Genomic DNA, 26,306 nt, shown 5'->3' with positions numbered 1-26,306 from the left:
AACACCATCACTGACTCCCCATTTCAAAGTTTTTATCCCAACAGATACATTCTTAGGCACACATCTCCATATGAGGTTGTAGGACGACTCGTTTTGATCCTGGGACCAACTAAAATAACGTTTCCTGAGAAGATCAGGGTGCTCCAAGTCTCTGTATTTTGTCTTAATTGCTTCCATAACAGTCAAAGGGATAGAATTTTGATGGTAATAACAAATCCTAGCAACTTGAGCATTTCTGTATTTGCCCCATGACTGAGGACCATCAGGACAAGTGAAATGAAGAGGAATATTATCAACTGATGATTGGTTGAAATATGTCGCCCATTTCCTACAAATTATATAATTATTTCTTATTGCCACAATGTAGTACTGCTGAAGTTCATTTATAGTTTTAAGTTTTATCGATAAGCAACCTCTGATGTTTCTACATCTGAGAAAATTTTGTCATTTAGATTCTGCTTTGGTTTCATAGCTGGGTGCCCATTCGTTTTTGAGTGTGAGCAATGCATTCCAGTTACGTTATAGTCCTACAGATGTATGGCATGGAGCCTGTCACACTTTTGTAAGCCTTGGAGTCACCATCCCCAAAGCATTTGGTGTATAATACTTCCCATTCCTCTTCTGAACCGTTAAAAATTTTCATGGAAGATGCAGCTTTCCTGCATTTGGACCTTCATAAATCTTGGTGCAGACATAAACTTCATCTTCTTTATTATGTGCACAGTGGTAATAAGGCTTAGTGAGTACTTTATAATTCAATACTTTGCCACTATCCACTCTAGTAACAGTAGTGTAACCCCTTTTCTGCCAGGTTTCATCAAAAGTAACTGAAATACCTGGGTTTCCTTAATTGATATATTTGGTTTCACTGGCTATAGCTTTCCTAGATAAATCAGTTACAGACTGAAAAGAGTCTCCTATCGCTATAGTGTATTTGTTTATTTTAGGAGGTGAAGGTGAAGGGCTCATTAAGGCACAAAGTATTTGAGCAGCAGTATATCTTTTACAAGTTGTTCAGAGTGCATACAGTAGCCTGAAATTACTATCAACATATTGCTAATTCATTTTTAGAGATCTAAAAACAGGTCTCATTTTCACAACTGGCACAAATCATAGCAATGTTGTTTTCAAGGTTACAGGACCTCCAAAGTTAAAAGGCAAACAATTTTGTACACATTCACAAAAAATAGAGTTCGAGTCTCAGTCGGGCACACAGTTTTAATCTGCTAGAAGGATTCATATCAGCACACACTCCACTGCAGAGTGAAAACCTCATTCTGAAAACATCCTTCCCCCAGGCTATGGCTAAGCCATGTCTCCGCTGTATCCTTTCTTTCAGGACTGCTATTTCTGCAAGGTTCGCAGGAGAGCTTCTGTAAAGTTTGGAAGATAGGAGACGAGATACTGGCAGCAGTGAAGCTGCAAGGACCGGGCGTGAGTTGTGCTCCGGTAGCTCAAATGGTAGAGCACTTGCCCGCGAAAGGCAAAGATCCCGAGTTCGAGTCTTGGTCGGGCACACAGTTTTAATCTGCCAGGAAGTTTCATATCAGCGCACACTCCACTGCAGAGTGAAAATCTCATTCTGTGTTTATTCATGGTTTTTAAAAGTTTTACACTCAGTACCAAAACAGTTTGAAAGATAAAATTTTTCTATTGATTTAAAAGTTCTCATAAGTAATCGTATGTTATGTTTCTTCCATATGTAATGACGTACATAAGTGGATCAGCTGGAATATTAGCCTTAAAACTAGCATGCAATTGGACTGTCATTTTTTGTGTCACTACAATATTTTTTCTAAGTGTCATGTTTATGAATAATTTGCTATAAAATTGTATGGATTTATATCAATATTACTTTTTAATTGTGCAGCACATTCAAAATCGCGAAATGAAATGAGTCACCAGCTTTCTAAAAATTATTTTAAGGTTTTACATTCCATGTTTCTTGTGGAAATGTTTCATTTCTTCTATTTCTCGAATGTAATGTACATAATTTAACATCACTATACAACAATGAATCAATAAACTGATTATTTTTAAGATTAGTTAGAAATAAAACGAAAATAAATAAGATGCATCAAATTCGATTGATTAAAGTAATATGTGATATCTGTCTTAAAATTTCTCTGTAATTTATAAAACAACTCGCTATCTTAGTATTTTTCAATATAGTTTCTCATTGCTGAAGCCCATAATTTGGTTCATATTTAACAAATAGCACTCAAATTTCTATATTTCCAACTAAACTTCTATCTTCCTTTGGAAATGTACCTTTCATTTAGACTCCACAATCATTTAAAACAGGCCATCACGAAACATCATCATTTGAAATTAAGTGTCATGTAAAAAGTACAGTTAAATCTCCTTCCCACATTATTTCTCAGTAATATTTACGAAACTCCACTAAAATTCCAAGTGGATGTAGTACTTTGCCTTTTTCTGCTCATAATTTACAAGTATTAAGTATATGTCCTCCCATACAAATTTTATTCAAAAAGGCATCGTTAAATGTAGTAAAACTCATGATAAAATAAAAGGATGTTTCACTCTAGATAAAATATTATTTCCTTCCTTGATAGTTATGAAACCATATAGCTTTTCTACATATTTACAAACTCCATTTTATTAGATTTTCCATCGCATATGATTTGGATACCCCCAGCTATCACAAATCGAAATGTTAATCTCGACTTATTTATTAGGAATATTTAGATTTTTATGACTTTCCTCTTTCACAGGAAAAGAACAAAACTAATTGTTCTCATTCATGTTCATTCCCAAATACTGAATGCTATTAATTCATTTATAAAATAACTCTTACAGCAGCACTACTGAAATTAATTAAATTACCATTTTCATCAGTAATAATTATTTATATATACTTAATTTTATAATGATTTGGAATAAATAAATGATAATTTAGCTGAAAAATTATCGATGTACTAAGTTCAAAATTATGCTTACGTGAAGCAATAATATTAGTTTCACAATGAAAATAATCATCATTTTGTTACATACATTCTGTCATATAAAAAGAAATTAAAATTAATTAATTCAAATGGTATGATTCTCAGCTAGAATAATATGATTATTAAACCCCAACACTATGTTCTATGTCCATATATACTTTAACATCACTTTCAATAATGACTCTATTTAAATTTTCATTTGTTTTAATGAGAAAATTTGGTTCTTTTCTATGAATCAATTTTTCCAAACATTATATACTATATTGACCTACAGAACCTACTATTGTTTTTCTAGTATCGTACAGTATATTATTTTTCATGTGACATCTAGAGGAAAAGATGTTGTATAAAAACTTACTCTCTTATAGGTGCAGTTAATCTTGTCTTGAGAACTAATAAATTAGTACTTAATCCTTCATTTATTACAAATAAATTATTTCTAACTAAATGAAAACAGATGGGGATCCAAAAATAAGAATTCGAGAGAAAAAATCAAAACACAATAATTGGTCTAAACTAAATTAGAAAAACAGCATTAATGATCGATAACAAGGTTCTAGCGCCAGGATGGTTAAACTGGGTTGAAATCACTCATTTACATGTTTATTCTAAAAGTTTATATCAACCAAAAATCAAAAATTTATAAAAACATGTAAACAATTTAAAGAGAATATTGACAAAGTCTTTGAATTTGTAACTTTTTTGAAGAAATGGTGAAATTATACCATTTGGTGAATATGTAGGTATGTCAGTTGGTTTATTGATGGTTTCATTCTTGAGAACCAAGATATAGTAAGAGAATATTTTACTAGAACACATAAGGGAATAGAATACTTTTATTTAACTCAAACATATTCAAAAACACTTACACAATTATTCAGAGATAACTTAATTATTTTAAATATATTTAGACAAGACGATTCAACTTTAATTCATATTTACCATGAGTTGTTTCTGGATAACAAAAATATGATGATTTCAAAGGAATGTGGCATAGTTGGAATGATGATGAGTTCAGACGTTTTACAACAAATAAAGCAATGATGGAAGATCTTAAAATCTCTAACATTTTAAAACTTAATTAGATGTATTTAAAACAGTTATCAATGAAGTATTAATATATCTTAATTCTGATTTTGTAAGGCTGTATGTTGAAAATAATAAAGATTTATAATTATCAATCAATATAAACATCAAAAGTAAACATAGTGTTAACCAAAAGTATTACACATAAACAACATATATAGATGTTAAAAACGATCAACACCAAAAATTTAGTGTTTTTTTATTACAAGTAAACGTGGAGGAAAAACCTGGTAACAGAATGTGAGAAATTTAGAAATGGAGATCAAATTGTTTACTGAAGCTACTGAAGGAACTGAAAGTTTAAGTGATAATGTATTAAAAACTATTGAGGAAAACTACAGAAATTGAAAATACGATTGCTCCTTATAATCATTATTTACATAAATTTGGATATATATCAACAACTGATAATAGATTAAAGAAATCAGAAATACGACATATATTAAATAAATATGAAGAAAATAATAAAAACCGAAAAGAAGAAAACTTTTTGCAGTAAAACCTGTTAGTATGTTTAATAATATTTTACTAATAAAACAATTTACTAGTAAAATTTGATAGAGTTAGATTAATGATTGGTGAAAAAGAATATGAAAGTATAGAGGGATTAAGGATCCACAGAACTAAAAAGCGTGGTATTATAGAGGACAAAAATAAGAAATTTGAAAGAGAACATGTTGATGTTTATTTTCCAAAACTAGCTGCAATTTCTTCAGATGATGAGACCTCAGATGACGGAATAATAAAAATATACAGAGAAACCAGTGAATATGTTTGTATGAATGATGTTACAGATTTCATCAAGAGACTAATGGTAATTCATGATGAAGAATTAGCTGGAAATAAGTGGTATAATAATGGAAAAAATGGCACATCGACAATGTTAACTAGATTCTTTAATAATTTTACTATTAATAATAGAAAACTTAAACCTTATTTAATTATATTTTTGAACAATTTACACACACTTCGTTTTTGTTGAAACGAGGAAAAACGTATAATTTGAGTGAGATATTACACTGAAAAAATTGTTGCCATTAGTAAAAATATCAACAAAGATTGAAATATAATGATTTTTATATCATGATTTCATGGATATGATTATATATATATGAAATAAGCAATAATAATCAATCAATAATGACACAATTAGTCCAATTTTCTATCTCTAAAATTAACAGTTACTGTAAAAGCTACACCAGTAGATGTAAACATAATTTCACTTCCTGAAATTTAATCTGTATAAATGGATGACAGAAATTCATTCTCAGTCCTTGAGGATGATCATATTTGGGATCTTTAGTGTAGAAAATATATTGTTTTTAATAATTGTCAAAGAATTAAAAGCAGATGGCAAAGGCTTGAATGAATGTGTATGCTATGTAGAGCTAAAATAGTTGCTTAGTACCTTGCAGAAAATTTGTAAAACAGGAAGGTGACAAAATTTCTGTTAAATTGTGAGGATTTGATATTTTACATGATAGCTGTGTAAATACAGATAAAATTATTTTGATAAAGAAGTTTTATTTATAAATGCATAAAATCTCAATAAAAGAAAATGGCACTGAATTTTTCCTACCTATTTCTTTTCCTAACGATGAACATATGCCTACACTTACAAATTAATTTCTTGATAATTACTTCAGTTATTTATTTAATCTATATGGTCATAAAATTTCTATTGTTTAAAAATATAATGTGTGACACACATTGTACACACTTAATTTTATATACACATTGTCCTTAATTGCAATGAAATATAGCTTTCTTTTTGTATATTTTGTTACTACTGTTAGAAGTGTTGTTCTAGATCTGTCCTGCTTATTTTATCTTTGTGATGATAATTTCAATAACATGTTTTACTACTTCTTTTGTTTCTTCTTCACAGAGATTATCTAAAATCATTCTATCAATTGTGTTGTTTTTCACTGTAGTTGTAGTGTCTTGAGATATTTTCAAATGCTTTAATTTTTGATGAGAATTAAAAAGGTTGTTGAATATTATATCCCTAATGTAATCGTAATTAAAATTCAATTAATATTACGCCAAATCAATCCCTCTGTCAGTGAAAATAAGTAAGTATTTCAGTATTTTATCGAAATACATGATATGTAATACACAATCTTTTACACTTCTTTGTGATTTAAAGCCTATTTAATTAAATGACACAATAAGTATGTTCTAATTTATTGTCAGGATGTTCATCAGTAAGTAGACAGCTCAGTTTTAGTTTTATTTTTCACTCCTCCAGATACTTTACAAAAATGATGTTTATCTATTAACAACATGTATGACGCCATTCTGCTCTAATTGCAACATATTTTATTAATCTTACTTAACATTATATTTCTTTCCTTTACTTTTTGTAATTCTTTGATTTTAAGTATATTTTCAAATTCAGTTGCAAGTTGCTCTTTTTATTTTTAGTAACTTATATTCACTATATGTTATAATCGTTGATTAAACGTTTTCAGTTACCGAATTCTGAAATTTTTCAGCTAATTTAGTTTTTGATTTCATACTTAACGCATATAAACTAGATTCCATAATAAAATAACTGTTTGAGTGCAAGAATAACTGTTCGTTACCATTGATTTCTTTATAAGTTTTTCTATATTTTACTGTAACATGATTAATATTGCTTTTCTTATATTTGTAAATCCTGATATTTCAGCAACATCTTTCAAATTTCAACTATCAGTTACTTTTTACTCGTTGAACATAAGAATTTCTTTAGTTTTATAAACGAGTTTATTGTTGATGATGAAATGTATGACTTACTCATTTTGTTACAAGAATTTGTTATTAGGAAAAATGTTTTAATAGTTTTTCAGTTCTTCTACTTTAGATGAAACTAAAATATGTTGTTCAGATTCGTTAACGAATGAAGACACTTTTTCATATACTTTTGATATAACTAAAGTGGTTGAACTGAAGTATCCTAAAATATCATCATCTTATAAATTTTTTGTATCATTTGGAAGCGATTAATTGACTGCTGAACTAGTGATCAGATGTCCTAAAAACTAAAAAGTGTAAAATGTGTGAAACCGAGTATGCAATTGATATTTTTAATTAAAAAATATACAACAATGATTATAGGATAATATGTATACAATGTTTTAATGAGTCTAGTAAAGAACTGCATTATAGTAAACCAATTTATCTGTATGTGGTATGTATACTTCCAAATATTATTACTAAGTACATTTTAAAAAGATTTCCAGCATTGAACATTCAAAGATATTACTATCGATGGGAAATTATAATCAAACTGAGTGTGATAAAGAAACAAAAGATGAATTAATTCCTGAGAAATTGAAAATATGAATTCTCTTTTGGTTAAATCGATTATCTAAAGACTAATATTCATTGAGTGAAAATGTGTTACCTAGAATACATGAAATATAAAAACTAGTTTGGAGCCGATTAAACCTTATATAAATCAATATTTAAAAATCTGATATCAATACATAGTATTTTATATTGTAAGAATTTAATTATTAATAATTCTTTAAAAAACCCTAAACCTCATTTTTTATTTATCTAAAAAACTTTTTCTCTTATAAATACTAAAGAAATCAGGTGATAAATGAAGTGAGCTTCACCTAGAAGTAATTTTAGAATCTTATCTCTATATTTATCATCATCTCGATCTAAATTATTTTTCTTTATTACATATTTAATTACTTATTATGATTTTTCATTCTTTTTATTGTTGTTCTTGATTGATTTCAGCAATTATAATATCTGTTCCTTATTTTTCTGTTAAAATTGTTTCTCTTATAAGTTGTGACAAAACTGAGAGAGCTCTCGATTCCAGAACTTTGTGATTATTTTAAAAGAAATATATTTTTTTGATACAGCAATGTGAGAATACATAATTTAATGGATTTAATAAGGAAACATCATAATGTGAAGATAGATATTTGGAAAAGGGACCCTCTATTCAAAATGAAATTGACAACATTTTTGAAACTGATCAATTTAAACAACTGAAAGAAATATTTCCATTTGCTAGTAATGTGTTTTAAAAACAATTAATCACTATCTGGTTAATAAAGCATTTGAAATTCTATTACAGATTGTAAATTCAGAGTACAGTCAAACTTTTTGAATGTATCAAAATAAAAAATTATGGAAATAGTGAAAGGGAATTAAAAATTACATAATACACATCTATGATTATAAGATGAAAACATTAGGTTCCAGAAAAACAATGAAATTTAAAATTCAAACCTGTAATTATTCAATCATGAATGATAGAGATTAAAATAATCTTATAAAAAAACAAAATGAATTGTAGCTTTAATATAAAAATTACTATCTCAAGGAACTGTAGGAATGCAGATTGAATTGTTGTATTACTGTTATCTATTATTAAAGAGATTCCATTAAGATGTTAACCTTACATCAATTGTACAGATAAAATAAAAGACAAAAAGCTTGTATTATTATTAAAAACATTCATTAAAAATATTTTTGTGGTCAATTAAATCAGTTTTTATGTCCTCTAAAAAAGATCGAAAAGGGAGTAGTAAGCATAAATATAGTGATTCAGAATTTGCAACTTTTATTTTCCAATTGAAATTGATAATATTTCAAGAACTGATGCTAAAATTGAGGTATCCGTTTATAGTTATTCATTTGATGAAATTTATCTGGTATATCCACTAAAAGTATGAAGTGTAAGAATGAAAATCTTGTAAACTTCTTATATTTTAAATTAGGAAAAGTCACAATATTCTTGGATAAAAGATTTACCTAGACTTGTTTCAAGTCAGTTTACAAAAATTGAGCATTCAGAATTTATGTCTGTAATGTCCTTACTACATTTTAATAACAAGAAGAAATTGTGCTGTCACATTCCGAATTGCTTAGTACATAAGCCCGCAAAAGTTGAATTACCAGACAAATATTGACATTAAAGTTTTAAAAATCCTCTATGTACAATGAAAGTTCCATTTGTTAGTTGTTCTAATTTTAATAGTAACTTTTAAAAATGGATAACTGTCAGTTTAATCCAGAAAAATTAATAATGAAATATCAGAAATATTAACAAATCGAATACTGTTATTGCATTCTATATATGAATGGAAATTAATAAAATACAGTTTTATTCAGAGTAGATAATTGACATAAAAATATATCAAATGTATGAAAAAGGTTTTTATGAATTTAGGAAGAAAATACTTGTTAAATTTGATTTAAATGACAATCCAAAAGTTAATAATTACAGCATTCTTCAAATAAAGAAAAAGTGTTAGGTACAGTAAAAGATGAATGAAATGGAAAGATAATGGAAGCGTTTTCTTATTTCAGATCAAAAATATATGCTTGTTGATGTTGTTGAGAACAAATCAATAGGTGTTAAGAGATATATGATGTAAAAAATAAAGTAAGCTGAAAAGACTGTAAAGATTGTTTGTTTAGTAATACTGAAAAATACAGTACTATGAATTTCATTTGAAATAATAATAATGTACTGTATTCTGTTGAGGTTTATAAGAAACTTTTTGGTCTTCATTACGATAAAAGATGTGTTTTGGAAAGAAAATAATTACATTAGCAAATGGTCGTTACCTAATTAAGTAGTTCATATATAATTTTTAGATTAAATCTATTTGTATTCTTTATAAAAGTCAGTTTGATAAAATATTGTTCTCCATTAAAATTGGTCAATTACATGTTCCTTGATTCGTAAATTATATTCCCAACCATCATAATGATGTTTCGAACTCATGACATCAATAAAATTTGAAAGAATTCCATAATACAATTATCAATATAGAAAGTGTGTGTGATAATTGATATTTCTACAGATTTATCAAATATCATTTTTGATGTTTTTATAAAATACAGTTAATTTTAAAATTTGTTAATCTTCCAAAACTTTGAATAGACGCCCTTTAATTGAAAAAATATTTTTAATAGACTAATTTTAAGGAATGAGAGAGAGTAACGAGAAAAATTATTTCTTATTTTACTGAGTATTTCCATCTTCTCCTTACTTTCAACTTCTTTATTCTATAATATTTCATTGAAATTTAGAAATATATTTGAAAAGTGTTTGGACAAATTTTTCAAATTAATAGTGAATAGTCCAGGTGGGGACTACTCAAGAGGATGTCGTTAACAGGAGAAAGAAAACTGGCATTCTACGAATCGGAGCGTGGAATGTCAGATCCCTTAATCGGGCAGTTAGGTTAGAAAATTTAAAAAGGGAAAAGGATAGGTTAAAGTTACATATAGAGGGAACTAGTGAAGTTCGGTGGCAGGAGGAACAAGACTTCTGGTCAGGTGACTACAGGGTTATAAACACAAAATCAAATATGGGTAATGCAGGAGTAGGTTTAATAATGAATAGGAAAATAGGAATGCGGGTAAACTACTACAAACACAATAGTGAACGCATTATTGTGGCCAAGATAGATACAAAGCCCACACCTACTACAGTAGTAGAAGTTTATATGCCAACAAGTTAAGCAGATGACGAAGAAATTGAAAAATGTATGACCAAATGAAAGAAATTATTCAGATAGTGAAGGGTGACGAAAATTTAATAGTCATGAGTGACTGGAATTCGGTAGTAGGAAAAGGGAGAGAAGGAAACATAGTAGGTGAATATGGACTGGGGCAAAGAAATGAAAGAGGAAGCCACCTGGTAGAATTTTGCACAGAGCACAACTTAATCATAGGTAACACTTGGTTCAAGAATCATAAAAGAAGGCTGTATACATGGAAGAAGCCTGGAGATACTGACAGGTTTTAGATAGATTATATAATGGTAAGACAGAGATTTAGGAACCAGGTTTTAAATTGTAGGACATTCCCAGGGGCAGATGTGGACTCTGACCACGATCTGTTGGTTATGATCTGTAGATTAAAACTAAAGAAACTGCAAAAGGTGGGAATTTAAGGAGATGCGACCTGGATAAGCTGACTAAACCAGAGGTTATACAGTTTCAGGGAGAGCATAAGTGAACAATTGACAAGAATGGGGGAAAGAACTACGGTAGAGGAAGAATGGGTAGCTTTGAGGGATGAAGTAGTGAAGGCAGCAGAGGATCAAGTAGGTAAAAAGACGAGGGCTAGTAGAAATCCTTGGGTAACAGAAGAAATATTGAATTTAATTGATGAAAGGAGAAAATATAAAGATGCAGTAAATGAAGCAGGCAGAAAGGAATACAAACGTCTCAAAAATGAGATCGACAGGAAGTGCAAAACGGCTAAGCAGACATGGCTAGAGGACAAATGTAAGGATGTAGAGGCTTATCTCACTAGGGGTAAGGTAGATACTGCCTACAGGATAATTAAAGAGACCTTTGGAGAGAAGAGAACCACGTGTATAAATATCGAGAGCTCAGATGGCAACCCAGTTCTAAGCAAAGAAGGGAAAGCAGAAAGGTGGAAGGAGTATATAGAGGGTCTATACAAGGGCGATGTACTTGAGGACAATATTATGGAAATGTAAGAGGATGTAGATGAAGATGAAATGGGAGAGACGATACTGCGTGAAGAGTTTGACAGAGCAGTGAAATACCTGAATCGAAACATGGCCCCCGGAGTAGACAACATTCCATTGGAACTACTGACGACCTTTGGAGAGCCAGTCCTGACAAAACTCCACCATCTGGTGAGCAAGATGTATGAAACAGGCGAAATACCCTCAGACTTCAACAAGAATATAATAATTCCAATCCCAAAGAAAGCAGGTGTTGACAGATGTGAAAATTACCAAACTATCACTTTAATAAGTCACAGCTGCAAAATACTTACGCGAATTCTCTACAGACGAATGGAAAACTAGTAGAAGCCGACCTCGGGGATGATCAGTTTGGATTCCGTAGAAACGTTGGGACACGTGAGGCAATACTGACCCTACGACTTATCTTAGAAGCTAGATTAAGGAAGGGCAAACCTACATTTCTAGCATTTGTAGACTTAGAGAAAGCTTTTGACAATGTTGACTGGAATACTCTCTTTCAAATCCTGAAGGTAGCAGGGGTAAAATACAGGGAGCGAAAGGCTATTTACAATTTGTACAGAAACCAGATGGCAGTTGTAAGAGTCGAGTGACATGAAAGGGAAGCAGTTGTTGGGAAGGGGAAGGGAGTGAGACAGGGTTGTAGTCTCTCCATGATGTTATTCAATCTGTATATTGAGCAAGCAGTAAAGGAAACAAAAGAAAAATTTGTAGTAGGTATTAAAATCCATGGAGAAGAAATAAAAATGTTGAGGTTCGCCGATGACATCGTCATTCTGTCAGAGACAGCAAAGGACTTGGAAGAGCAATGGAACGGAATGGATTGTGCCTTAAAGGACGATCTAAGATGAACATCAACAAAAGCAAACCGAAGATAATGGAATGTAGTCGAATTAATTTGGGTGATGCTGAGGAAATTAGATTAGGAAATGAGACACTTAAAGTAGTAAAGAAGTTTTCCTATTTGGGGAGCAAAATAACTGATGATGGTCGAAGTAGAGAGGATATAAAATGTAGACTGGCAATGGCAAGGAAAGCGTTCCTGAAGAAGAGAAATTTGTTAACATCGAGTATAGATTTAAGTGTCAGGAAGTCATTTCTGAAAGTATTTGTATAGAGTGTGGCCATGTATGGAAGTGAAACATGGACGATATATAGTTTGGACATGAAGAGAATAGAAGCTTTCGAAATGTGGTGCTACAGAAGTATGCTGAAGATTAGATGGGTAGATCATATAACTAATGAGGAAGTATGGAATAGGATTGGGGAGAAGAGAAGTTTGTGGCACAACTTGACTAGAAGAAGGGATCGGTTGGTAGGACATGTTCTGAGGCATCAAGGGATCACCAATTTAGTATTGGAGGGTAGCGTGGAGGGTAAAAATCGTAGAGGGAGAACGAGAGATGACTACACTAAGGAGATTCAGAAGGATGTAGGTTGCAGTAGGGACTGGGAGGTGAAGAAGCTTACATTAGATAGAGCAGCATGGAGAGCTGCATCCAACCAGTCTCAGGACTGAAGACCACAACATCAACAGCAACAACAGTGAAAATGTTCGAAAACTATTGTAAATACTGAAAAATGATGAAAATATTATTAAAATGAGTGCAAATATTCGAAAAAGGCTTAAATTGATTTAAAAAGTGACAACATTTTTTTTCATATCAATTTGTCCTTTTTTGTTATTAGTATCTGAATTTCAGAATAAACCATGTCTTATGATACCTTTAACTCAAAAATTTTTGTTTTTTGTGGTTCTTTCTTGATTTTCAAAAAATTTCTTAATTGCTCTAGAAATGGTGATAAATATCTATTTTCAACGTCAATGTGTAACAATCACTGACTGGCAGCAGGTGGCAGAACTAGTAGCAGGGGGTATGTAAACCATTTCACGAGACAGCAAAAACACTGCATTCACTGTTGTAATGTAAAAACACTATGAGACCCAGACATCCCCAAAAACATACATTTTTTATGTTAGGTGTCTTGTGCTGCCACCTACTGCCAGGTACTCCATATCAGCAACCTCAGGAGTCATACATAATGACAGAGCAGAATGTGGTAATCCGCAGAACTCACAGACTTCGAATAGAGTCAGGTGATTGGGTGTCACTTGTGCCATATGTCTGTACGCGAGATTTCCACACTCCTGAACACCCACAGGTCCACTGTTTCCGATGCGATAGTGAAGTGGAAATCTGAAAGGCGATGTACAGCACAAAAACGTACAGGCTGACTTAATTTATTGATTGACAGAGACCACCGACAGTTGTGAGGGTTGTAATGTGTAATAGGCAAACATCTATCCAGACTATCACACAGGAATTCCAGGCTGTTTCAGGATCCGCTGCAGACACTATGATAGTCCACTGCAGACACTAACTAACCTAAGGACATCACACACATCCATGCCTGAGATAGAATTCGAACCTGCGACCTAAGCGGTCACGCGGTGCCAAACTGAAGCGCTTAGAACTACACGGCCACACTGGCCAGCTAATGTTTTTCATGGAGGGGGCTTGTACCCCTTGTTGTTTTACGTGGAACTAGACAGCACAGTCCTACATTGATGTTTTAAGCACCTTCTTGTTTCCATTGTTGAAAAGCAATTCGAGGATGGCAACTGCATCTTTCAACACGATCGAGCACCTGTTTACAATGCACGACCTATGGAGGGGTGGTTCAGAATGGTTCAAATGGCTCTGAGCACTATGGGACTTATCTTCTGAGGTCATCAGTCGCCTAGAACTTACAACTACTTAAACCTAACTAAGCTAAGGACAGCACACACATCCATGCCTGAGGGAGGATTCGAACCTGCGATCGTAGTGGTCGTGCAGTTCCAGACAGTATCGCCTAGAACCGCTCGGCCACTCCGGCCAGCGGAGGGGTGGTTACATGACAATAACATCCCTGTAATGGACTGGTCTGCACAGAGTCCTGATCTGAATCCTGTAAACACATTTGGGATGTTTTGGAACTCCAACTTCATGCCAGGCCTCAGCCACCAACACTGATCCCTCTCCTCAGTGCAGCACTCCATGAGGAATGGGCTGACAGTCCCCAAGAAACCTTCCAGCACGTGATTGAATGTATGCTAGTGAGAGTGGAGTTTGTCATCAAGGCTAAAGGTGGGCCATTGCCATACTGAATTCCAGCATTACTGTTGGAGGGCGCCAAGAACTTGTAAGTAATTTTCGGCCAGGTGTCCTGATACTTTTGATATCATAGTGTATATCTGACATCCAGTAGGGCCGCAGATGGAAGAATTTCTGAAAAATCTAAGTTTGCAAACTTTTGCACTTTGCTGTGGTTACAATATACAATGCACAGCAAAATGACATTATCCAAAATTAGGGCCAAAGCAAATGTGGTGCACTATGAGTCATAGATGACTGGGGTGAAGAACTGTTGCGGATATATGTATGGGTGCATAGTCTTGCAACTGATTGCCCAAATGAACCATAGGACCCCAAACACTTTCTTCTCAATGAGCATTCTGTGAATGTTGTTATGTATGCACAGTAGATGCCTGCTTCATGCTCCCATGCTGACTGCTATTCATCGGCAGCAAAGGCTGGAATTTTCAAGCCAATAACATAACTGGATGTACACTGAATTGCGACAGATGAGCTTTTCAGACGAATCACGTTGCACACTTCATCGGACAGGCGGCCATTGGCATTCATGGCATCAAAAGTCTGAAAACAAACACTTTGTGACAGTATCAGGAGGGTTCAGGCAAGAGGAGGGAGAGCTACGTTTTTGTGGCATTCCCTTGGTGATCTTGTCATTCTGGAAGGCACAATGGATCAACACAAGTGTGCATCAAACACTGGTAGCTACATCCATCCCCACATGCAGTTTATTATTCCCCAGAACGATGGTGTCTTCTAGCAAGATATTGTGACTTGTCCTGTAGCTTGCAGCATGTATGTGTGGTTTGATGAGTACCAGCACGAGTTTATCATACTCCTTTGGCCATGAAAGTCCTCAGATTTAAAACCAATTGAGAATCTGTGGGAGCATCTCTACTGGGCTGTTTGCACCATGGATCCTCAGCCGAGAAACCTAACGCAGTTTGCCACAAGACTGGAGTGGGCATGGCTTGACATCCTGACAGTACCTTCTAGAACCTCACTGACTCGATTCCTGTATGTCTTGCTGTGGTCTACGGTGTAAAATGTGATATTTTGGTTTTTAACAATTTGACACTTTAATGTGGTGGGACAGTGTATTAACTGAATTGTTAAGAGCTTATACAGCATGACAGACTTGCATAGTTGTGACACATCTAAAATGTCTAAACTACAAAGAAGCCAAAAAGAATTCATGAACAAACAACAACTGTATACAATGACAAGCCAAAATAATATGACCATCTACTTAATTGTGTGTTGGTTCATCACTGGAATGAAATATGGTAACGATTCTACATGGCCTTGATTGTACAATTTCTTTGTAGATCTATGAAGGTATGTGGCACCAGATGTCTACATACGGGGCTCATAATTAATGTGAATCGCGAGTTGGAGGTTTGTGGGTCTGGAGGTGGCACCAGATAGCATCCTAGATGAGTTCCATTGGATTCTGACGAAGCGAATTTGGTGGCCAAGACATCGACATATGTTTACAGTCATGTTCCTCATACCATTGTAGGACAATTTAGGTTTTGTGAGGATGGCAGTTATCCTGTTGGAAGATACCATGGGATACAATGGGAAGAATATCAAGCATGAATGGATGCAGGTTATCTGCAATAATGTTCATGTAGACAGCTGTCATATTACCTTCGATTACTAGCAGGAGAGTGTCCATCATATCAGAACTGCCCCCACTGGCCTGCATCTGTGATGTGGAGCATTGTTCAAGGAGCCATTTGCTAGATGACGGCGTACCCAACACGACTGCCGACCTGGTGCACCAAGAAACGTTATTCATGTGACCAGGCAACGACTCATTGTTCAATAGACCAATCTCGATAACCCTATGCCTCAGCAGCCGTAATTGATTATGTGATTGGTTCAAGAAGGGAACACATAGACAGCCTCTTCTGCATAGTGCGCTGAAAGGTGTGTGTGGAAACACTTGTTCCTCCACTTACATTGTGCTCTGTCATCTGATCTGTCATAAATTGCCCGCATCTCGTGGTCGTGCTGTAGCGTTCTCGCTTCCCACGCCCGGGTTCCTGGGTTCTATTTTTGGCGTGGTCAGGGATTTTCTCAGCCTCGTGATGGCTGGGTGCTGTGTGACGTCCTTAGGTTAGTTAGGTTTAAGTAGTTTCAAGTTCTAGGGGACTGATGACCATAGATGTTAAGTCCCTTAGTGCTCAGAGCCATTTGAACCATTTTTGTCATAAATTTCCGTCTATGCAGCCTTGCAGAGCGGGTGAGACATGTACTCATAGATGCTCATGACAGTAGTACACAAGCAGTCGACCAGCTTCGCCATTTCTGAGTCGCTCGTTCCGAGTGCCGTGCTACAACAGTCTGCCCTTTGTCCAAGTTTGTTATGACGCTTGATTTGCCCTTCAGCAGCTCGCATCACCATTAGAAGGGCTTCTCATTAGTCTCCGCTCCCCTGTGTACGTTTTCACAGCATTGCTTGTGTACAATGCCACCAGGCAGCATGTAATCTTGCGGTGGGCGCCGGACGTAATGTTTTGGCTCATCAGTGCTTTTAAATTTCTTTGGTAGTACATAGTAGTACAGGAACACACAAAACTTGGTTACCATTTGAGAATGCACTGATTCCATAGAGATGTAAAATGGGACACGCATGCCTGAAATGACATGGGGTTTTATTCAAACCTAAAACGAATGCAAAAACCAACCAACTGATGGTGCTGATAACGAAGCCCATTTCATGTATGAAGGGTGTGCCAACACCCACAACTATAGAACCGTCGTGGAAACACCATTGCATGACGAGAAGATCACGACTTTGATGCTGGATGATGCTCCTCCTCATACTGCTACAAGAGAGAAATATCTCTTGTGCACATAGTTTGCTGAGAATCGCGTGCTGAGCCACCATTTCCGTCATACCTGACGTCCCAGATGGCCAGACCTCAATTCGTGTGATTATTGGTTGGGGGGCTTACCTGAAGTCGCAAGCCTACCGCCATCGTTCGATCTCATTAAGGATACTAAAAGACAATATGCAACACAAATTCTCACAGTACCCACAGTTTCGCTGTTCTGAACATTGTCCCTCAACTACAGGTACTGTTGATGAAAAACGGCCGACATGTTGAGCATTTGTTATAAAGAACATGGTCTTTACTAAAAATCATTCATTTTGCTAATAACTGCTTTTGTACTATATGAAGAGACGTATGTCGGCCATTTTGTGCATCCTTTTTCGTTTCAATAAAACCCCATGTCATTTCAAGCATGTGTGTCAGTATTTACCTATTTATATACATTATTCCGTGAAGTATTGAATTTTTAAAGTTAACGGACTTTTCGTCATCTTTTACATAGGTAAATGAATTTCAAAAAACGAACATGATTGTCAACTGCATTTATATTTACAAAAGATCAGCAGTATAATAATATCTGTGTATAAGTACCAATATTATTTCCACAGATTACCTATAGTTCTCATATATCGTTGACATAGCTATAGGGCACTGCTGTACTAAGGATTAATATATATTTCGGAGCCGGAGCTGTAGTTAAGTCGCTGTACAAAGCTTCCTTACAATTGCTGGGGACTGGGCGCAGCAGCTTCGCGCGCCTACCACAACCAATCACGTTACACGATTTTGTAAACGTCTCTATGGTAACGCCCCGGTGTTGCCGGAGCTGTAGAGACCGCCACTGTTTTCGCCTGCAGCCATTTGAGCTTCGTAACAACAGCAATCTGACAACAGCACTGCCAGCTGTCAGAGATCAGCTTACGCCGCCGATCTGACCACAGTAACTCTCTTCAGTACGCCGATTGCGTTCCTTTTCAATCCTCGCACAACGGAAACATCCTTACCAGTGCTGGGAATCAATCTGACCTGTCTACACTCGTCAGATACTGTAGCCACTTACCGCTCAAGAAGACTTACCTATTCGTATTTTCGGAGTGCACGTAAATCGAGTCAGACTGATGTTAGGTTGATTCCTTAGGAGGGTCACGTCTACTCCAGCTCTGCTTCTAACGACTTAGAAGAGACAATCCGCACATTCTTTCTCGTCTCATACGTGTTCTGCAAGACTTTAATCTTGAAGTGCTATTTATAATGGTGATGATTCTTGGAGCAACACGTGAATAAATTTACAGATGTCACCTGATCTCATTTATGAAGCGGAATGTGGGTCAAACATTAAGTGATATCGCGTTGCAAAGAAAATGCTATATTAAAGATAGATGCGTCCTCTAACGTAATATGACAGTCCCTGAAAAGATATGGAGACTTCGTCGAAATTAAGAATTTCCGGTTACTGTGGAAAAATGTTTAACTTGGTTTGGAAAGTTACATGGATATGCGAGAGCCTATGAGAAACTTAATGTTGTTAGAGGAGTCTTCATCTTATTCTACAATTAAAAACGTCATCTTGCAGTTCCCCATCTGAGACATTTTAATTAGTAGCCATGACATGCATGTTTATACTGCGGCAACACATTTTCTCTTTTCATGAAATAAATGTGAGCTCTTCAATCATTTGCTATAAAAATGGTCTGATACGATAACTGCTGCGAACGTTTCACGATTTGAGCTGAAATTCCTACTGTGTGTAGTGTTGGTTTCCTTTAAAATAAAATTCGAGCATATTGTTCAGGAATTATTATTATGTTACCTGGTACTATGTGCAAACACGGATTCCCTTTCATTAAGTATTAAAAACAGTGACACTTCTACTTGAACACGTGTCGAAAATTTACCGGTTAGGAGCGGTCCTCATTTGAAACATTGCGGTGATGACATGAGTTTAACGTAAATTTTATTTACGGAGAATGAACACACTTGTCAGGCTTGCGACCTACAACATGTCAGATCAGTAACTACATGTAACGAGTTGTTTTTACTTGTGTGACGAAACTAAATGTGCCGGTAATTTCCCAAGTCCCCCCGACAGTTTTACATCCATCACAGTTGCCTGCGTTTCATAAAGTTCATTTTTTTGCAACAAGATTCCTACTGGCCTCATTAACAATTGGACACTCTGTGAAAATTCATTAGCTTGTTTTTATTTCTCATTTCTCAGTTACTATCACTGTATTTGATTTAATTTCTAAATCGTTCGACAACTGTCTTACCGAGGCTGGCGCTTGTGTGTCAGCGCCAATAATACTGGGCAGTTTTTGCGTAAGGCGAAAGAAGAACGGCTGAACATAATTTCATTAGGCATATTAGGGTAAAAGTACGTTAGGCAAGGATCCGCGTCACGAAGAGTTAAGACGTCGCCATGCGGCACTGCAGACACCACGGTCGATAAGAACAGCAGACAGTCGCGTAGCTGAGCCACCGGATGCGCGCGCTCGCGGCTCTGCGCTTGTCGCATTGCAGGTGGGCGCCAGCCAATAGGAGCGCACCACTGCCTCTAGCCGCTGTTGCCGTTATAAAGGGGCGCGCCATTCGCTCGCGCGCATCCGGGCAGTGTAGACGTGTGTTAGCGAGAGCAGCGACGACTCAACCATGGCGGATCAGCTTACCGAGGAGCAGATCGCAGAGTTCAAAGAAGCCTTCTCTCTGTTCGACAAGGATGGTGACGGCACTATTACAACCAAGGAATTGGGAACTGTGATGCGTTCCCTCGGGCAGAATCCAACAGAAGCAGAACTCCAAGATATGATAAACGAAGTGGACGCTGATGGCAACGGTACAATCGACTTTCCAGAATTTCTCACCATGATGGCGCGCAAAATGAAGGATACGGACAGCGAGGAAGAAATCAGAGAAGCATTCCGCGTGTTCGACAAGGACGGAAACGGCTTCATCAGTGCCGCTGAATTGCGACACGTGATGACCAACCTGGGTGAGAAGCTCACCGATGAAGAAGTCGACGAGATGATCAGAGAAGCGGACATCGACGGTGACGGGCAGGTCAACTACGAGGAGTTCGTCACAATGATGACATCCAAGTGAAGTGCCGGCTTTGTGGTGCGGGAGAGGCGGGTTTTTCGGGACGCTTTACAGAGATAAAAACACTGCATTTCTGCTTTCCATTATGAACAAACGATACACTATGAAACAATGAACTGAGTAGAAGAACTCGTGTATTTAAATCGTCGTGTGATGAAGTGATAAACCAACGGATGAAACTAAATTTTTGTAAAAAAAATTGCCCTCGACCTTTACCCCCCTTATCACATCACCTACTTAACTATGAGGTTTGTTAATCATAATGTGTAATGTTACACTTAGGAGTGCATATTTGTGTTGTATAGTTTAAAGACTATTTCCTGCGTTGTGGACCTATTTTCCGGTCAAAAAGACTTCGTTTGTCAGTTTCGGCCCGGCCCGTCCGGGCCCAACTAGTTCTTATCGATTAGGTCTCCTACATTTTCCTGTGCGGCCTTCCTTCCACAGCATGTACAGAGTAGTAGTTATTCTAGGCAGATTTCAGACTTGGTTCGTTTTCCATATTTAGTGTCTGCGAAGTACCAAATCAGCAGCGACCTGTGGAGCATTTGGTGCAGCCTGCGGTGCTACTTGTGGAGGTGAGTCGCAGCTGATGTTTGTAACAATTATATAGTGGAAGTACGTGTTGCTCGCTACGTGTTGCCACGTAAAAAGTTTGCTAGACATACATGTCTTTGTGGATTCTGATAAGATGTTAATGGTGCTTATAGCCAAGACTGCATTCACTAAATGTTAAATGTAATAACGTAGTACAGTAGCTCAGCCTGTACTCACTTTAATAGCTAACGCTATTGTGGGAAAGTTATTTTTAGTAGCGGTCGGCGTGGGCACTTGGATTCGGTTGCTGACGACAGTTTTTAGAAAGTTATGTGGTGTTAAAGTAGTGAACGCTTTCGCTCATTAATTACGTATTTTATTGAATACCTGTTGCTACTAACCTTTGCAGATAAAATTCAATAGCATTGTTTTTATTGTATCGTTCGTGTTTTCCAGGGTCTTCGAAATTGCAAGAAATATTGGGCTCTTCCAGAAGACCTTTTTGGGGTAGATGCGTACTACGTCTTCAAGATTTTACGATGGTAGAGTATATATTTTTTTCTATAGTCTCATTAATAAATGGACGATGCTTTTATTAACCTTGTTCATAAACAGTTAACATCAGTTTTGCACTATTCTTTCAATGTTTGCTTTGCGAACTGTTTACTAATACATTAGAGAGCAGAATGAGTTTTGTAAGATGGTTAAGCGAAACTGCTTAGTTTCGTAACTTAAAACTATGAAGGAACTTTGTTATGAGTTGGGCATGTTTTGACATATGTCATTACACTTTATAATTGAGCTATATTTATTGCACTCTTAACATGGTCCAATTTTGATGACAACGTGAATATAGCTTTTGCAGTAGTAATAGTGGTGTTCAAAATGATGCACCTTGCTTGCTGTGCAGCTAAATTAGAATTTAACAAATCTGTTGACGGGCTGTCGTGCTGCAATAGTTGGATATTTCTTTATTGACTTCAGTATTTGGCTTTAATTTCATAATAATTAGATTGATGTGTTGCTGGGAACTAATGGTTTGATTGTCGAAAGGCTTGGTTTTAGCCTCTGATGTGGTGGCTGTTGCTGACACTCCTCTTGCACCATTCCCACTTTCAGACTTGAAATATCCAGATTTGCTATTTTCTCAGTCCGCAAATGCAGTAAAATTGGGGTTCATATCGAATCTGAAGATACCTATTGTCATTTATCCAAAGAACCTTGTATAAGGGAAGATTAAATAAATAAACATAAGTGATTTTAATTTCATAACCATTGTGAACATGTGACCAAAATGTAAAGTTTGTTTGCAAGCATCATTTCAGGGATCTTGATTTCAAAACTTAGCGTGCATTGGTGAAATGCTGATTGTGCAGATGTGAATCTTAAGAGTAGCAGTTAAGATTCCTCATCATGCATTACTGCTCCTACGCTTGTCTTTAGAATCACCTTTCTGAACATATTGTGAAAGTGAGTTACCATAATAAACAGCTGTGAAACCAGTAAAATTTGTAATTTACGAGAAATATTGTTGGTCTTGACATGGAATCAGTTACAAATAGGTAAAAAGATGGGCTTGTTTGCTAATGTGATTTTTGTGTGTGTGTGTGTGTGTGTGTGTGTGTGTGTGTGTGTGTGTGTGTGTGTGTGTGTGTGCGTGCGCGCTAGCTAGCTGCTTTGTGAGCTACTTTAGTATAGTCTTACAAAAGTTTCTTCTTCAGTAATAGGAATAAGGTGTTTGATAAGCATAAATTTTGAAACCTTTGAGCTGTTCTTATTATGCATTTCAGTTCCTTCTACACTGGCAATTTTAAAGGTACTTGGAAACCAAATTCAATTCCATAGAATTTCCTGTATTAAAATTTTAATATATCATGTTCAACAGTTTGCATATGTAGTAGGCTGCTATGTGTTGTTGACAGATAACTGAAATTTTTTTGTATTTGTTCATACTTGGAGTGGAGGAAGTTACCACACAATTCTAGAGAAGCTTAAAGATTTGTTATATACAGATTACTGTGATGAAATAGCAGCTTTGAAACTCCAAGTTGGGATATCCACAATACGAGGAAAAAGATATTCTTGCTCATTGTAAACATGACCTCTTGCATTGCAGACAGGCCCAATGAAAAGACACAGCTTTAGCCAAAGTCAGTCTCTCTCTCTCTCTCTCTCTCTCTCTCTCTCTCTCTCTCTCTCTCTCTCTCTCTCACACACACACACACACACACACACACACACACACCTTCCAATTAAAGGGGATTTGTGTAAAAGCTATAATGAGTACAGTCTGTCTGATGTGCCTGTCTGCAATGTGACAGATTCTGTATCGTCAGTAAGCAATCTATCACTTTCCTTACATTGTTGAAATATCACTTTGGCTGGTTTTAATATCAGAGTAGGAAATCAGGCTTGCCTCCCTATTATATTGCTGGTGCTTTGCTTATGGCTTCTCATATTCAGGAACCTGAGATTGTGGAACTAACAGGTATTTCTCTTGTCTAAGTAGAATTGTTCAATCACCTTAAGTATTAATGTCTGATTACTTACAACTAATATTGCATCAGTGAGCATTAAGTAATGACTATTGCAGTGCAATTGCACATAGTATTCATTGCTGGGGTTGGTAGTAAGCGAAAGTACTATCTTTACAAGATTTGTAGCTCTGTTCATCCAGAACTGAGTTATTACTGATTGAGTGAGTGGCATATGAATTGAGATGCGGGTGGGCGTTAATTAGCGTAAAGGTGCAAGTATCTGTAGAATCAGTAAAGCATAAATGAACATCTAGGTCTGAGCTGTAAGATAATTGTGATGGAATTTTTATCCTGCAGAAGATATTGCGGCTAAGTACGGGAAAACATTTCTCTGCCTGTAATTCTGCCTTTCATATGTAAATACTGACCACTGCATGTCTTAGATTTCAACTGATTTATTTTCACTACTTACAGGTGTGGTGTTGATTTAAGAATACAGCTTTTCTAAACAGATATGGCTTTGTGCCTTATATATGAGCAATTTGTGTTATATGTTGAGCTTGAATTGAAATTTTTCAGCTATTTTTGCCAGTTTTCTTCACTTTGCTGGATTGGATAGCACTAAACATGTTACTGATAAGTTCTTTCCTTCTTTTCAGCACAGCAGTCATCAAAGAATTGTCTCCGCACAAGCTGTTGGTTCAGTCTGTGGTCTCCAAAATTTGCTGTAGCTGGTTTAAAATTGTGATGTTTTGACTTAATCTGTAAACATTCCAAATAATTTTCATTCATTCATTAATTTTAATACTAAATACATGACGTTAGTATGTATATTATACTGTTATTTAATTTTAAAGAAATGTTAATAAATTTAAGTGTTTAAAAGTGCTGGGATTCAATAATTAATCCCTATACCCAAAAATGCTGTTTCTGGTGAAAAAGTGGCTTTAATGAAAGTAGTAGGGTAGCTGTGATTTTTTCCAATGTTTACTAAAAACTAAAAATGGGCAAACTGGTCAGTCTAAATCTTGATAGTTGGTTCAAATATTCTATTAGAAAAAATTAAAACTTTTAATTGCTATCACAAACTCCTTAATGTTGACATGCTTTATTGATATGTGAAGTTAAAAAAAAAAAATAACAAATGGGTTGGGGGTTCATGAAAACTACAACTGTGATTAGTAGTGAAATTGAACTTACAAATATTTTTTAAGGGAATTACAAGAAATTGTGCCATATAAAAACTTATGTAAGGATTTCAATAATTTGTCTTCTGAGTTTGATTTGTGATAATTTGCTGTTGGGGATACTGTGTGTTAAAATGTTTGGATAGTTTGTTCAGGTTTTAGTTCCTACACCTTAGCAATGCAGAAAATGTTGATGGTTATTTGTGGCTAAATTATTGAGGAGGATGGTATTCCAGAATCACTTGCACTAATGTTCAAATTGTTTTACCACAAGGAATATTTGTTGGAGGCAACAATAAAATTACACACAAATGGCTCATAAGTGCTTAACCCCAAAGTGGCAGAATTACTCCAAATTAACATTTAGAAATGAAGGTTCTTTTACATATGTTTTTAGCACTACTAAAATTTTACACTAGAAGGAAAGTAGATGTCTTTTCCCTGCAGTTTAACAGTATTAAGTGTGGCTTGTGCATTATGAATGAAAATCATTTAAATGAATAGGAATGAGGCAATCTCCAGATTGGAAATGGGAATTATATGAATATTTCATTTAGGAAAGTATCAGTGTTGGTATGATTTTTGTAGTTACAATTAATGATGAATAACACAATGTGAGAGATGGTGACTGGTTCTCAGTAGTGGTTTTTGCCTCCTTAAGACATTGGAATATATAGTATGAGATAAATGTGTGCAAGCTCTTCCACCTATTACAGAATCAAATGTCTCCCTTTTCAATTTCCATAAACAAGTGATATTGATGGGCAGGTGTTAATGATAGATATAACTGATTACATTATGAATAATATTATTAAAGGGCCCAACATTTTGGGTATATCTTTCTCACATTTGCAGCCTTAATATTATCAGTTTTGGGGATTGACAGTAGTTTGTCCTTCCTGTGTCCTAAAGCACATTCATTCATATGTAGTTCAGCTGCTGCAGCATATAGCTGACTTGCACACATTTGGTTTTGTATTCACCTCTGTTGTGATTACATAATGTAGGCAGGCTTTTAGAATTTATACTAAATTTGTGTTGCTTGCAGTTACCTGTTCTTACTTGGGTAGAGGTTTGTGAACTACATACATTTGTAGTCTGTGTAACTGGGGATGTGGGACCTGAGGGAGGAGAGGAGGATGGAGGGAAGGGGGGGGGGGGGGTGTAATATTGTGTATGTCTGGCAGACTGCTGTAGTCAGATTCCATGCCATGTTTATATCACTGTAAGATTTGGCTAACTGAAGTCTTGAATTTCACTGAAGCAACTGTTTATCCACGATACTGCACTGCAGATTTTCTGTATAGAGGTGCGATACCATCTGGTGTAAGATATTCTAATCATAAACTCGAACATAATTTGGTATTTTCTTTGACAGTTGTCCTCGTACAAAGTGCAAATTGTGGGTATTGTATTACACATGCGTTAATTCGGTCCAACTGGTAATTAATTTAATGGCTGATTATAAAGAAGTGGGTGAATCTT

General features: G+C 35.4%; 1 protein-coding gene across 2 annotated transcripts; it reads left to right on the top strand.

Moving 5' to 3' along the window:
* Nucleotides 1-20,100: 20,100 nt before the first annotated feature.
* On the top strand, nucleotides 20,101-24,522 carry LOC126338041 (calmodulin). 2 transcript variants are annotated; one of them, XM_050001521.1, is made up of 3 exons: nucleotides 20,101-21,198; nucleotides 21,614-21,699; nucleotides 24,299-24,522. In XM_050001521.1, the coding sequence occupies exon 1, from the start codon at nucleotides 20,174-20,176 to the stop codon at nucleotides 20,621-20,623; it is 450 nt and encodes a 149-aa protein (XP_049857478.1). In that variant the 5' UTR covers nucleotides 20,101-20,173; the 3' UTR covers nucleotides 20,624-21,198; nucleotides 21,614-21,699; nucleotides 24,299-24,522. The 2 variants fall into 2 exon arrangements, with proteins under 2 accessions (XP_049857478.1, XP_049857477.1); XM_050001520.1 differs by having other exon boundaries at nucleotides 24,294-24,522.
* The last annotated feature ends 1,784 nt before the right edge of the window (nucleotides 24,523-26,306 follow it).

The sequence above is a fragment of the Schistocerca gregaria genome, chromosome 1 (assembly GCF_023897955.1).
Source record: "Schistocerca gregaria isolate iqSchGreg1 chromosome 1, iqSchGreg1.2, whole genome shotgun sequence".
NCBI lineage: Eukaryota > Metazoa > Arthropoda > Insecta > Orthoptera > Acrididae > Schistocerca > Schistocerca gregaria.
This window is presented reverse-complemented; position numbering and strand designations above follow the sequence as displayed.

Coding starts and splice junctions, on each gene's coding strand:
- LOC126338041 (XM_050001521.1), top strand. CDS start 20,174: ATGGCGGATCAGCTTACCGAGGAGCAGATCGCAGAGTTCAAAGAAGCC.